General features: G+C 43.9%; 1 protein-coding gene across 1 annotated transcript; it reads left to right on the top strand.

Annotated features, from left to right (window-relative positions):
- The first annotated feature begins 939 nt into the window (after nt 1–939).
- PLET1 (placenta expressed transcript 1) lies at nt 940–12,794 on the top strand. The gene is made up of 3 exons (XM_036859985.1): nt 940–1,153; nt 5,564–5,765; nt 11,907–12,794. The coding sequence occupies exons 1-3, from the start codon at nt 970–972 to the stop codon at nt 12,253–12,255; spliced, it is 735 nt and encodes a 244-aa protein (XP_036715880.1). The 5' UTR covers nt 940–969; the 3' UTR covers nt 12,256–12,794.
- The last annotated feature ends 1,976 nt before the right edge of the window (nt 12,795–14,770 follow it).

The raw sequence follows: 14,770 nt of genomic DNA, 5'->3' as shown, positions 1-14,770 counted from the left end.
AGTTAAAATGCCTCGATGCTCACTATGTTTAATGAGATTCAGCCACTTTTCTTAAACAAATGCTCCTTGAATTGTTGCAAGTCTTTGCTTAATTTCTAGAGTTCTGAAAAAGTTGATTTAGACTGTTTTTGCTCATTGCTTTTCTGGAGGAGTGGGTTTTTCTGAGGTCCTCACTCCACCATTCTGTAAGTGCTTCTCTTGAAAAAACATTTATAAATATCTCTTTGATTCAATTCTACATTTTTTGTTTTCTTTCTACTCACAGAGAATACATCTCTCCTCTTTTCTCCTTCAGTGAGTGAATTAAAATCAGAGAAGAAGTATGAAAAAAACATATTTTCTGATTTTTTTTCAGTAGTTTCCTTGTGCTACAGTAGTATAGAGGAAAGTGTCAGGCAGGAGCAAGATGAACCAAAGCTGTTTCTTTCCAAAGAAACAAATATAAATCCAAAAGCACAGTCTTTCTAGTTCTATGATAGTCACAAAATGAATTGGGACAGGAGACATGTTCGATTAAGGAGAGCTGGAAAGGATATGTAATATTCCATGAAGAAAAGTGCTTTAATGCCTGAGTTTCCTGTAGGTAGAAGAGTGTAGTTCCTAAACAGGACAGGTATGTGATAATTACTCAACTCTGAATTTCACTTTGCCAGTATTAACCCCTTCTCACAGCTTCCTTCAAATGTCAGATCCTGAGGTGAATGAGAGGCAAAATAAAACCACGATCAGTACATTCCCCTTCATGAGCAAAACTGGAATTGGCAAAGGGTCATGGTGACAGATACAAGGAGATTCATTCCTGGTGATATCTTGGGCCAAATACCAGAAGCCAGTTCATCTTAGGGAGGAGTGGGCAGGAGATTTGCATGTATGACCTCACCCAGAAGTTCCAGCCCCAGAGCATATAAACAGGTGAGTTGTAGCTCTTACCCAGTTCCAGGCCCAGCAGTTTCCAAACAGATCAAGACCATGGCAATCCTCAGGTCCCTGCTGCTGCCACTGGGGCTGTTTCTGTGCCTTGGACTGCTGTGTTCTCCTGCCAGCTGTATAAATCACAATGACAACTGCACGTTCTTCAGTAAGGTCATTGACACCACTTACTCAGGAATCCATGCCAACCCGAACGTCTATAAAAGCAATACAGTCTACACAGGTAAGTAGAAGCCATTCTCTCTGCTGTCCTCTGTTCTCTGAGGGTAGATAAAACCGGAATTGCAGAACATACCCCTCCATCCCTGCTCTCAATGACACAAACAAAACATGTGTTTTTGACCCGTCTGGGACACAGAGGCAGAAAGAGGGAGAATGAGAACATGTGAGAGGATGTGTTGGGTGGGACTATTTCCTATTTCTGCATGTCCCCTGTGTGAACCTGAGCCATGGGAGTCATTATATCCCAACACTCAGGTTAACCGAGTCCCAGCAAGAGCACAACTGCGGCAAGCTCTCTCACTTAAATAATTTGGGCTTTTTTTTTTTTTTTACTTAAAACAGTCTGTATTGGGGGGGGGGCATTTTGATTATTTTAAGGGATAAAAATTGCACCACAGTTTGTAGTCTTTTCCCATCCACTTGATAAAACAATGCCACCATGGATGATTGTATACAGCACAACTCCAGGAGACGCTGTTCACATTTAGTCTATGGGTGGAAAATCTGGTGAGGTAGACAGGGTAAGTATTACTATCCCACCTGATAAATGAGGAGCCTGAAGCTGAGAGAAGTTAAATGACTTGCTCAGGGTCTCACAGCTAATAAGTGGCAGAACTGCCTCTTGAATCTTAGTCTTTTCATTCCTAATCCAGTGCTTTTCTTTGAGGTGCCTAGAAATATTTTATAAACATCCTTTTTGGGATCAGTCAAACCTACAAGTCAAGGCAAGTGCTCTTGAATAACTTTCGTAATAACAACAAATTTAATATGGCTGTTTACATGTACTAATGTATTTAGTCCTCACAATGACCTACTAGGTAGATACTGTTGTCATTCCTTGTTTGTCAATGAGAAAACAGAGGTAGAGATGTTAGTGACTTGCTCAGGTCACAGAGCTGCTTAAATGATGGACCTGGGATGTGAACCCGAGCATTCTAGCTTCAGAGACCCTGCTCTTAACCACTACACTATATGCCTCTCAGTTACAGTAATGAGAGCTAAGACGCCATACTGTGTGCTGAGTACTGTTCTAAGGGTAAATGCTATTATCTTCCCCATTTTACAGATGAGAACTGAAGCACAGGAAAGTTAAAGTTTTACCCAAGGTCACTAGTAGGTTGCACAGCTAATATCTGAACCTAAATAATAGCCAAGATTTGTTCTGCTTTGTCTAGCCAGGCCGTCCAGCTTCAGAGCCTGCCTCCTCATCTACCATGTTATCCTGCCTCTCTTAGAACTCTAACCAAATTTTGCAGAGAACACCAGGGTAATATCTATACCCATGCTCTACAGATTCCAGGCTTCAGCAGGAGAATGACTATGGTCTGCCTTCACACACTCATCCTGGCTAGTCCTTTTTTCTATTTTTTCTTGGGGACTGTCACTAAGTGCCTCAGCTGTGGTGGGTCTCCCTACGTCCCACTCCCTCAGGCAGCAGATCTTGTCCTAAACAGGGCAGGGAGGATAATCTTGTGATTCAAGATGAGGACCAGGAGGGCATGTGTGTGACCTTGTATACAGAGCAGGACCTGGATGGTCAGAGATCTCAGACCTCTGACTTAAGGTAACACATCACGACGTGAGGAATTATGCTGTTGAAATGGAAGAAAAAGAAACCTATCTTGTGAAGATGCAAGGGGTGCAGGGCTGGGGGTGGGGGTGGCAGAGGAGCCATCTGAAAGTAGGAAGACAGAAGAAAGAAGAATCAAAAGATGATCCATAAGACCCCTTGAAAGGGAACGTGCTGGATGAGAGGGACATCACAGCATTTACAGAGGCATCAGGTAGAGCAGAGAGAAAGGAGAAGAGGAACTAAGGCTCACTGAATGCCTACTACGTGTCATGCACTTCCCCAAACTTCATGTGACTTCATCTCAGAACAGAAATGTGCTAAAGCTCTGTGATAAACTGACTCACTATAGGAATGATTTAAGTTGAGAATCAAAATCCTATGCCCTCGGAGATGTGATGTACCAGATTCCACACCTAGAATCACACAACAGGCTCCATGATTTCCTTGTGTCATTATAGGAACTTGCTGGGACTTGGGACTTTTGGGGAGACTGAGTAAATGCCCACACAGGCCAACTGCTTCTCCTCATTTTAATATTGAAATTTTTTTAAATTTCAGGGTTTGTGTTAACATTGGTAAGACATGTACAAATGGTTTGGCTGGTTCCAAGACACAACTGTATCTCAGGCAATATCTTAGAACAGGTTCTCTGTGTCTGACTTGGTATCAGTCAAAGAAACTCATACAGTAGTAGTATTTATATTACAACTGCGCTGGCTAAGCATCTGCCTCCATTTTTTACTTCCGTGGGCAAGAAAATCTAACTTGCTTCCCTTTTTTTCCTGAGACTTCAGCTTTAAGGCACTATGCAACACTGGATGCACAACTTTTTAAAAATCAATCAATGAGTAGTTATTTAGTGCCCTCCAGGTGCCCAGAACTGGGCTGGTCAGATACATAGGTGAAACTACAGTGTGTAGTACAAGCCAGGATGTAATTAACTCAACTCTCTAGTAAAAAAAAAAAAAAACTACATGATTCAAGAGTGAGAGGAAAAGAGCCCAGAGGTGGGACATCAGCAGGATCTTGGAGGGTAAGTGGGGATGTGATGTGAGATGAGAAGGAAGGAAGATTCCAGACAGGCACCAGATATGAACAAAGGCCAGAGGCAGGCAAGCCAGGTGTGTCTGCAGAAGCAGAGGAAGCCTGGCTGCCCCAGAGTGGGGGTGGAAACAGCAGAGTGATCTGGGTTATGAGGATCATAAGAGCCATGCGCTGGGTACTGCAAGCAACAGAAGCAGAAATATAAAACCAGAAACGTTTAGAGGCTCTAGAAGAGCACTTTGAAGGTTTTGGACAGGTGTGTGTCCTGATGGAAGTGTTGAGTGTGCAAGTCTGATCAGGCTGAAGCCTGAAGGGAGGGGACTATGGAGGCCAGGAATCTGGATAATACAGATAACTAGGAGGGATGAAAGGCAGATGTAAGCCAGAGAGGGGGGTGGAAAACAGAAGAAAGGACAAAGGCAAGCCCAGGGGAAAGCTGACAGGCTTGATGACTGGATGACACCATCACTCATCACCATCCACCTCACCACCATGCACACACATCTAGGACAAATGTCAGGTTCTCGCTGAGCAAGTCAGGATGGGGGAATCTGGCTCAGCAACGTTGACTGGCAAAAACAGACAGAACAGAGAAATGTTTCATGCTAAGAAAAACAATGGCAACTTATCCAACACCCACCGGTATTAAAGTCTTTACATTCTTCTCTTCAGTCTCCCAGGAACCTTTCAAGATAAGGTATCATGATCTCCATACAATGAGAGATAATGTCATTATCCTCACACCTAGAACCAACCCTAGTGCAAAGTGGGCATTCAATAAATATTTGTGGAGTGAATGATGAACAGGAAAGAAACCAAGGATCAGAGGTGAAGTGACTTGGTCTTAAATGTTAGGGCTAGGATTCAGATCCAGGACTGTCTAATCCTATTGTGCTACAAGATCAATTTTCTTTATTTTGTAAAGGAGAAGCCTTTAAAAGAATTTGGGGTGGCTGAGAGGGCCCTAGCATTGAGAAATTTGTTCAGAAGGGATCTTCTAAGGGAGGAAATGGACAAACTGAAATAGTCTCTTGAAATTCCCTCCCCATTACACATCAGAAGGCTGAAAATAACAGGTGGAATTAACAAGTGTCAGTGGGGTCCCTGTGGGCACATGCTGGGCTAGGTCAACAGGTGAGACTCACCTGAGTGGAGGGGGTCAGGGAACCCTAAGTGGTTATTTGACAGGTACTTGGATTAGGGCCTCTGGGTCTCAGAGGCCCCCCCCTTCCCTCACTCTCAACAACAAAGACCAAGAACATCAGCATTTCTGCAACCAGGAAATAGGCTTTGCTTTGACTTGGCAGTAACAGTCCCTTATTTCTTGAAGCACTTCCCAGGAGGCCCACTTGACCCTTTCACATGCATCCACCCCTTCTCTCCCCATACTCCATTCTCCCTGAGAGAAGGGCAGAACTCTCATCTGGCAGATAGGAACAGGGCTCAAGAGGTTAAAAGTCAGCCAGGACCTCATCCCTGATATGTAGCAAAACCAGGGCCAGAGTACAGGTCTTCTTTTGTTCACCTTTTCCTGTAGAAAACTTGGAAAACACAAAGAAGAACTAGGAAGAAAATAAAAACCATCTATAACCCCACAACCAAGAAATCCCCATAGTTAATATCTTGATGTATTTCCTTCCAGACTTTTTTCAACTTATTTCACAAAAATGGGACCACACTATATTTACATACTACTTGTAACTTTCTTTTTTCACACTTAATTTTGATTTCATGACCCCCATCTCTTGTCTTACTGCACAGATGGCTGATTGTTTCCTTCTCATTTCCTCCTAGTGTCAGTTCCTGTGAATAACAGTATTAGCTCTGTGGTCCTGCGAGCAATGGACCAGCACGACTCAGTCATTGGCTCCTGGCAAAAAGCTGACAAGTATGGCAACGGCAGCGTCTTGTACCACATGAAGAGCCCATACAGCAAGCTCTTCGAGGCAAAATGGGTATCTCCTAGTTCCATGAACATAACTGCAGTCGAGCTACAGTAAGAACCTATCCATATATGATTTGCTTTGGGCTTTTACAATTTCATATTATGTTTGTACAGTTTTATACTGACCTTGGAGGACTCAAAATACAATCCAGATATGATGTGGATAATTCAGTAGCTGTACTCCTTTTCTGCCTCATCGTTCTTTGTCCTACCTTTATCTGTAGAAGTTTATACATCACACACACACACACACACACACACACACACACCAGGTATGCTCAACATAAACAGAAAAGAATTGGTGTTAAAGAAAACCAGAGCTGGATAGTAGTTAAAGCAAAACGAATGAATGAATGAACAAAAACAGATTTTATTCAGGACTATCGCAATAAGAGAAAAGAGACCTCAGTATGGAACAAGTCTCAACTCTGAATACAACATGGGCAAGTGGGAATTTACAGCCCAGGAACAGGGTGAGGGCTCGGTGGATGGAAAATCACTAAGAGGAAACATCAAGACCTGTAAGGGGGCTCTGGCTAAACTGACCTAACAGGATTCTTGCTTAAGGGAGGCCAAGCTGATCTGATATCATCTGGGGGATAGTAGAGGATGAGGAATTCAATCAGATAATAAAGGTGATCAGATATCAAGGGTGGGAGGTTCTTGCTAAACTGACTTATGAGGATTCTGGCTAAAACTGGATTTTACAAGGAAGTGCGCAGATGGGCCTAGGAGAAGGTTCCAGAGCCTGACTAAAGTTTGGTCAAGAAAAGAATCCTTGTCACTGGCACCCAGTTTGCTTCAAATTCTCTATATTCCCTCCTACTCCCACCCAATTCACTCCTATTAGTCTGGGGCAGACAGTACTCCAGAGCCAGGCAGGGTTGGGGGCAGCAGCAGCAAACAGTTAAAAATAAAGACACTCGTCTTGAAATCATCTGGCCACCTGAGCGTTCCCCTCTCTGCCAACCCCCAGGGCAGTCCTCCAGGAGCCCTTGCTAAACTGGGGGTGCAGAGAAGCTGCCAGTAGCCAAGAGCCTGGAGGAGGGGTACTCAGCGGCCATTGTTACCAAACCAAACTTGGGTCCACTCACCTGCCGCACAGCAGAGCCAATTTACTGACTCCGGGTTGTGATGAAGGAAAGTGCAGCATTTATTGCAGGCACCAAGCAAGGAGAACAGGTGGCTCATGCTCAAAAGACCTGGCCTCCACGATGGCTTTCAGGGAAGGTCTTTTAAAGGCCACATTTGGGGTGAAGATTGCAGGGGGCATGACTTTCTTCTGATTGGTTGGTGGTGGTGAGGTAACAGGGTGATGCTTCAGGAATCTGAATCATCAACCTTCTGATTACAACCAGTCTGGGGGTCTACGTGCTTGTGGTCACCATGTAGTCACCATCCTCCACTTGGGCAGGGGTCTTAGTTTCTGCAGAACAACTCAAAGATATGTGTCAGATTGTTAATATGTATCCCTTGAGGAGAACTAGGACTCTGTTTTATCACTGAATTATTATTTCTTGACTGCTTTCCTTTGTTTCTGCATTCCCTCACTTCCCTAATTAGTAACTGCTTAAGTCTACTCTTTGGAACTTGAGGAGGGTCTAGGAGACTAAAGCCTTTTTCTACAAACAAGAAATGGGGGGACATGGTGGGGCTTTTGTACGAGGGCGGGCCCCCAGGGTCCTGCTTGGTTTCAGTCCCCCCGTTTCTTTGATACTCTTCAATCCTAAGGGGAATGGGGGTGGGGAGTGGGACAAGAAAGAAAATAAAGTTTTTGATAGAGTGGTTAATCATAAACTCAGCAGGGGATCTCAGTTTTAGGGGGACTCGGTTTCACCATGACACAGAGAATCATTTTTTAAAACATAGATTCATTTTGGAAATGGCTTGCTGGCAGAAAGTGTGACGATTGTACAATAAAACTGGCTTCTTCCTGTTGCACAAAATGGACACACTCAGATTCTGAGGTGAGGCCACCTGGGGACTTTAACAAAAAACTTCCCTCCCAGCTAGGGATTTATTTTCAAGTTCACTTTAAGAACCAAATGTTGAGAGGTCCTTATACTTTCAGACTGCCATTTTGTACTGAAAGGGCAGGTCTGACCATCAGGCCATGTCCACTATGAACTGCCACCAAGTCTCTGTAGACAGCGGTGATGGTGATGCTGCCAAGTCACTCCAGCCCCTCCAGCCATGCCCGGGCCTGGTCGGACCTAGCTGGCTCTGGAGGAGGTGCTATTATGCCCACAGAGCGACCTGCAAGACTAGAATCCAAAGGGAGCTGCTACAACCCAGCCTCACGATGACAGCAGCCCCTTAGAAGCCGGCCAGGGCTAATGAGGGCAATGGTTTTCCCTTCATCTCACCTCTTTAAGGCCTCCACACTCCATGCAACAACAGATAAAACACCAAACGGTGGTGACAATCTTCAATGGAAGCAGCACATTCCCACCAACAGTGCGGTCTCCAGACCCCTCCTCACTCGCACCTGCTGTGATGCACTGGCCTCTCTGCTTGTTTACGATGTACACATGCAGCCTTGATCAGCGAGGCTGACGAGGGGAGGGGAGCAGCACGTACGATGGGGGAAGCCCACTACGCTGAGTAGGGCACAAAAGGCAACGTGAAGAGGTTCCTGCTCACCGAACTTCACAATGAGGGTTGGGAAGCAGGGCCTCTACAGAAATAATTACTGAGGTTACACAGCACGTCCTCAGAAAGCGCTCCCTGAGCCCCCAGATCAAGTTCCGCTCCCCGTTTACTCACTCTCATCACTGCCACTGCTTCGTCAGAGCACGTATCATGACTGCGATCACTTCCTTGTCAGTTGACTATTCGTATAAAGTCTCCAGGGTAAGAACCACTCCTGCTGTGTTCACCACTGTCCCCTCAGCACTAACCACAGTGACTGGCATGTAGTGCACTCTCATTAATTGTTCAATGTATGAACAAGAGACTGATATAATAATGGACCCAGTGATATCAGAACAACAGACCAAGCTGTACAGATCATTTAATGAACATTAAGCACCTATGACGCTACGTGTCAGGCGTTGTTGACAACAGAACTTGCCCTCGAAGAGCTGGCCCTCCAGTGGCGGGAGAGGCTCACAGCAAGGCAGTGCAGTAGAGGGGCATGTCTCTCAGATGGAGCTCTGTCTGGGTCCATGACAACCAGGAGAAACAATTTCATAGAGGCTACTGTCGAGTCTGTGGGCAGATGTGCCTGGGACTGGTATTACAAGCAGAAAGACTAGCCTGAACAAAGACCAGCCGTGTATACCAGCCTGTGGGGAATTCAGGGTGCTGGTGTTGGTGGGGGAGAGGGATGGACATGATTTTGTCTGGAGCAAAACTGTGGAAGATCTTGGTCAAGACAGTATACAGCAGACCAGTACTGAATGATCTGCTACTTGTGCTGTAAAGAATTTAAGCACAAAAGGAACTAAGAGGTTGGGGTCCCCTGGGAAGGCAGCAATGTGAGCTGAACTTGTGAATTCCTCACCATCATCTCTCATCAATTTGCCCTCCACAGAGTCTTCACAGTCGATTTCCACAACACGGCTAGAGTTTCTTTTACGATGCTGAAAAGAAATGGTAAGTTCCTCTGCAGTCTATTTACATATCTGGCAGTGAAATCCATCGGCCCGGAAAATTATCTTGTTGGTTTCCTAGAAAAAAGTCATGGGTAATCATGTGCCACCCAGATACCAGTTGAGTCTCCCAGAACCTTGAGGTCTACATAAGATTAGCTCAATCCCTTATCCTGTGCCCTGTGGAAAACAAAAGCCAATTCCAAGGGGCCTTCGATTCTCATGGTCACTTGTGGCTCCAGACGCCAGCTTCCTCAGGAGCTGTTTCCATTCAATACCACACAGATGTGGATATGGAAGTTGGTTCCTTCCTCAATTTTCACAAGAATACCACCTCACACAAAGCCTTCATTGGTATAGCAGACTTTACCAAAGGGTTTAAGGGATGAGAAGGGAGATTTGCACAAAGCAGGGTTGATAGCATAGAAAACCAATAATTTCATTAGTTCTCAGAGTGGCCTCTGGCCTCCAGCACAACCACCAGGAATTTCCACTGGCCTTTCCCAGGCTGTAGTCCTCAACTTCAAACCATGCTGAGGCTCCCTGCCCTTCTCCCTTCTCTGCACCCTTCCTTCTCTCTTATCTCTCTCTCGCAAGCAAAAACAAATTCAAGAAACTGAGGTTCAGAGAAGATAGGTAATTTGCCCAAGGCCACACAGACAGTAAATGGCAAAACTAGGACTCAAATTCCACATCTTATACTTTTCTCGACTTTTCTTAAACTTACTTTAAAACTATAAAGACAATCTTTTTTTTTTTTTTCAATGAAGTTTTTAAATACAAGCTTCAACCGAGAAGAAGTCACATTAGTCTTTCTCAGTGTCCAGATAACAGGTCTTCCTCGTGAGCCCCCAAACACTGAAATACATCTAGTACGCTGCACATTTTCCTGTCAGTCAAGCATTGCAAATGTGATAAAAGGCGTATCTATTTTCAACAACAAATATTAAAGTGATTATGCCTAATGAAACTATTATATGAAAGCCTTAACTGTTTCCTTGGTGGCTTCCCCTCTGTGAAAAGTTTGGGATGTTATTTTCTTTCTCCAGGACATTTTTGAAATGAACACTCATATAGATGCTAGGAAAGGAAAAAAAAAAAAAAAAGTTGGTCTCTAGTCAGGACTCCTTAGTTCCATGCTAATAAAATCCAGATTTTAAAAAAGAAGAAAGTGGTTCTGTTCAGAAGTGGTTCTGTTCAGGGCTCAGTGGTGTCCTAGAGAAACATTTGCCCTGAGGAAATGCTAAATGAGATAAGACAATGCCACAGAGCTGGAAGGCACCGTGAAAGTGGGCAGAATGCACAGGTCTGTGCAAATCACTTGGCATTTCCCTTCTTCATCCTATAGTCCCCTCTGTGGTTCACTCAGACCCTTGGAAGTATCATTGCCAAGCTCCAGTTTTCCAGGATCAGATAACCCCCCAGGGATGTAGGCCTGGCTTTCTCTGCTTCTCTGCAAGGCAACCTCAGAGAACCAACATGTGGTCAGATCACTGCCTGTGAAAATGACCAATGCCTCAGACACCACAAAAAGGGATTCAAGCATTTGGACAGGGCCTCCTTCCACTTCCTTTAAAGCAGAGTCAGCCATCCTCAAGTCTGAATGGTGTCTAGTTCTTATAACCTTTACATGGAAACTTTGAAATTAGCAAAAAAAATAAAATAAAATTGTACCACTCTGGATCATATTTGCACTGATTGATCGAATATAATATTAAGGACATGAGGACATTTGAAGGCAGACTGCCTTCCCAACAGCAAATTCAATAGTTATGTAAGTTCAGTATAAATTCCTTCTTCCATAGATCTTAAGGTCAGAGTGTTTTTTATTTTTTGTTCCTTAACATTCTGTACCCCTAGTTTCCCCTCCTCTACACACACTTGGCCCTTGCGAAGTGTTCACTGAATTCTGCCCATGAACTCTGGCTCCAGCATTCCGTCACATTAGCCTAGTTTCTCTAGTGCCCACTCGCCACCCAAAAGAGGTCCTGATGCCATTTTTTTTCCCAGGGACAACCTCAAACTTGACCACCAAGATCTCCACAATCAAGCCAACCACAACCACAACCCCAATCCCAGCCCACAAGCTAACCACAACCCCGACCCACAAACTAACCACAAGCCCAACCCACAAACTAAACACAACCCCGACCCACAAACTAAACACAACCCCGACCCACAAACTAACCACAAGCCCAACCCACAAACTAACCACAAGCCCAACCCACAAACTAACAAGCCCAACCCACAAACTAAACACAACCCCGACCCACAAACTAAACACAACCCCGACCCACAAACTAACCACAAGCCCGACCCACAAACTAAACACAACCCCGACCCACAAACTAACCACAAGCCCGACCCACAAACTAAACACAATCCCGACCCACAAACTAAACACAACCCCGACCCACAAACTAACCACAACCCCGACCCACAAACTAACCACAAGCCCGACCCACAAACTAAACACAACCCCGACCCACAAACTAAACACAACCCCGACCCACAAACTAAACACAACCCCGACCCACAAACTAACCACAAGCCCGACCCACAAACTAAACACAACCCCGACCCATAAACTAACCACAAGCCCGACCCACAAACTAACCACAACCCCGACCCACAAACTAAACACAACCCCGACCCACAAACTAAACACAACCCCGACCCACAAACTAACCACAACCCACAAACTAACCACAACCCCGACCCACAAACTAACCACAACCCACAAACTAACCACAACCCCGACCCACAAACTAACCACAACCCCGACCCACAAACTAACCACAACTCCAACCCACAAACTAACCACAACCCACAAGCTAACCACAACCCAAACCACAGCCAAAAGCTCGGCCAACAGAGCCTTCCTCAGCCCCATGAGAGATGTCATTCAGATCCTGCTCATCTTTCTCACCAGCAAACTCCTCTTCTAGAAGGAAGCTGGGGGAACAATTGCTTCTGCCTCCACTGCATCCTTCTATGTTCAGTCCCAAGCCAGGGCTCTGACCTGTGTGAATGAAGACTCTGCGTTCTCAGAGGTACAACTCTACTGCCACTGCTTCAGACCCAAACGGAGACCAGAGGGTCACTTAGTGAAGGGTAGCCAGTCTGCTCACTGCTGTTCAACTGGATCTCTCAGGACACAAATTAGGCTTTTTGTAACCTGGTCTGGGTGTAACTTGGAATTCTGGCTCTTAATTTAACATGTCGACAGCCAATTCCGCAGTCAATCTAAACTTTTGTTTAGATGCAACACCAGTAGTATTTGAAGGGAAAGAAAAGAATGTACCATGTCTGAGTAGCCAAGGAGAGGGAAAGATTATGGTATAAAGGCATTATTTTCTGTCATACCAAATACGCTATGCTTCAAGCAAGAATAATGAATGTGTTAAATTCAAATATGTCTTTAATGAGTGATTAACTTAAAATACAGAAAATGTCGTCTAATTTTATTCATTTATGTGAGCATTAAAAAATCAATGGATATAAAATAGGTAACTAATAAGGACCTACTGTATAGCACAGGAAACTCTACTCAATACTCTGTAATGGCCTATATGGGAAAAGGATCTAAAAAAGAGTGGATATATGTATATGTAAAACTGATTCACTTTGCCGTACACCTGAAACTAACATAACATTGTAAATCAACTATACTCCAATAAAAACTTTTTTTAAAAATCAATGGAATGGTGAGAGTGTGTATATTTTTAAGGCCAGATATAAAAGTAAAATTTTCTCAATTTTAATTTTTCTCAGGTGCAAACTGGTCATTTTTCCCCTAATGGTAACTTCCACTAAGAGAAATGGGCAAAATATTTATAATACTCGTAATACAACATAAAACCAAAAGAAAGTATGGTATTTCCCGTAATAAGCAACCACATTTTCTTTTAATAGTTATGCTAAATTCCAGGATGCCAACATTCAGTGACTGTATGCCAACTTCCAGCTGGCCTTCCTTAGGGACAGTTTCTGTCAATTTTTTCTTTCTCCCTGTGAATAGGCCATACTTTCCTATTTTGTATGTCTAATTTTTGTTGAAAACATTTTCAGTATTATAATGTGGTGACTCTGGAAATCATATTCTCCCTTCTCATCAGGGTACGCTGTTGTTGCTTGTTGAGGGCTGCAATCATCCATTTGTCTAGTAACTTTTCTAAACTAGTTTTGCAATGACTGCGTTCCTTGCTGAATGTGGTCACTGAAGTCTCTCTTCCGTTCTCTCAGTGGTCAGCCAGTGACCTAACAGATTTTCATGTATGTCAAAATTTAGCAGCCTCTTTCCTCATTAAGCATTCCCCTAACAACTATAAGTTTTTTTGTATTAGAGTCTAGAGTTCAGAACAAGTTGACCCTGACAGATTTTGCCAGCTTAATGGCTGCTTCAGTGGAGGGACCAATTCTTGGCGCTCCTGACTCCGCCGTTTTCTGTGATGTCACTTGGTAGCCACTATAGGTATCTGCCAGGCGCGATACTCAGCACTTTATATGCATCATCTCACTTAATCCTCACAACAACCCTATGAAATATAGCCATTTCACAGAGGACGACACTCAGGCAGAGAGAGAGAAATAATTTGCCCAAAGTCATTCAGTGAATACACAGTGAAGCTAGTGGGTTTTGAAGAGTGGTCTATACCACTTTAGAGCCTGCACCTTTAACCAGGACACCCTAAGGGCACTGTTGAGAAGGATTCCGAAGCAAAATCCAGGCTCAAAAATACTTCATATTCAACTAGTGATATCTTCGTTGGGCTCAGGAGGCAGGAATTGAAGCAGAACAGGCTCCAAATATTTGCCATCCTTGGTCACTCCTTAAGTGAATCCAGTAAGTGGCAAGCACAGTGAGTAGCAGAAGAAGAGTAAAGGGCTAAAGAAGTATGTACCTTCACAGTCTCAGGGACAGCTAATCCTGATCTTGACTAATGGGAAGTGATAGACCAAAACGAAAAAAAAAGGCACACAAGCAATGGCAAGGAAGCCCACAGGCTGCATGCACCTCATGCACAGACAAGAGACAGACTATTTATCACTCCCATACTCTCTTGCCCAATCTTGTTCTTCCACTTGTGTGTTTTCTTGTTTGCATCTTCGTGTTTTGTAAATTCAATGCATTCCTATTCTGTGTCAGAAACAGCAACTGCCTACCCATTTAAGGGAAGTGATAATTCATTCTGAGAAAGTAGGAAAGAAAATTAATGTCTTCCAAATCCCATTACCTCAAAGATTTTTCACACACCAGAAAGGTTCCAGACCTGGTCAACAGTCCAACTACAATACCAACCATTCAGAGCAAGAAAGAGACTCAGAACAGGGAGAAAATTTAGACAGTATCTTATTGTCTATCAACCTCCACGTTATTTTTTAAAGTAAGTGTTGAAAACTTTCAGTAAACTTTATTATTTCATAAGAGAGGTAGTTTTGGCAATTGTCTTAAAGGATAAA

Source organism: Balaenoptera musculus, chromosome 8 (assembly GCF_009873245.2).
Source record: "Balaenoptera musculus isolate JJ_BM4_2016_0621 chromosome 8, mBalMus1.pri.v3, whole genome shotgun sequence".
Lineage (NCBI taxonomy): Eukaryota > Metazoa > Chordata > Mammalia > Artiodactyla > Balaenopteridae > Balaenoptera > Balaenoptera musculus.
Note: the sequence above shows the minus strand (reverse complement) of the source record. Positions and strands in the feature narration are given on the sequence as shown.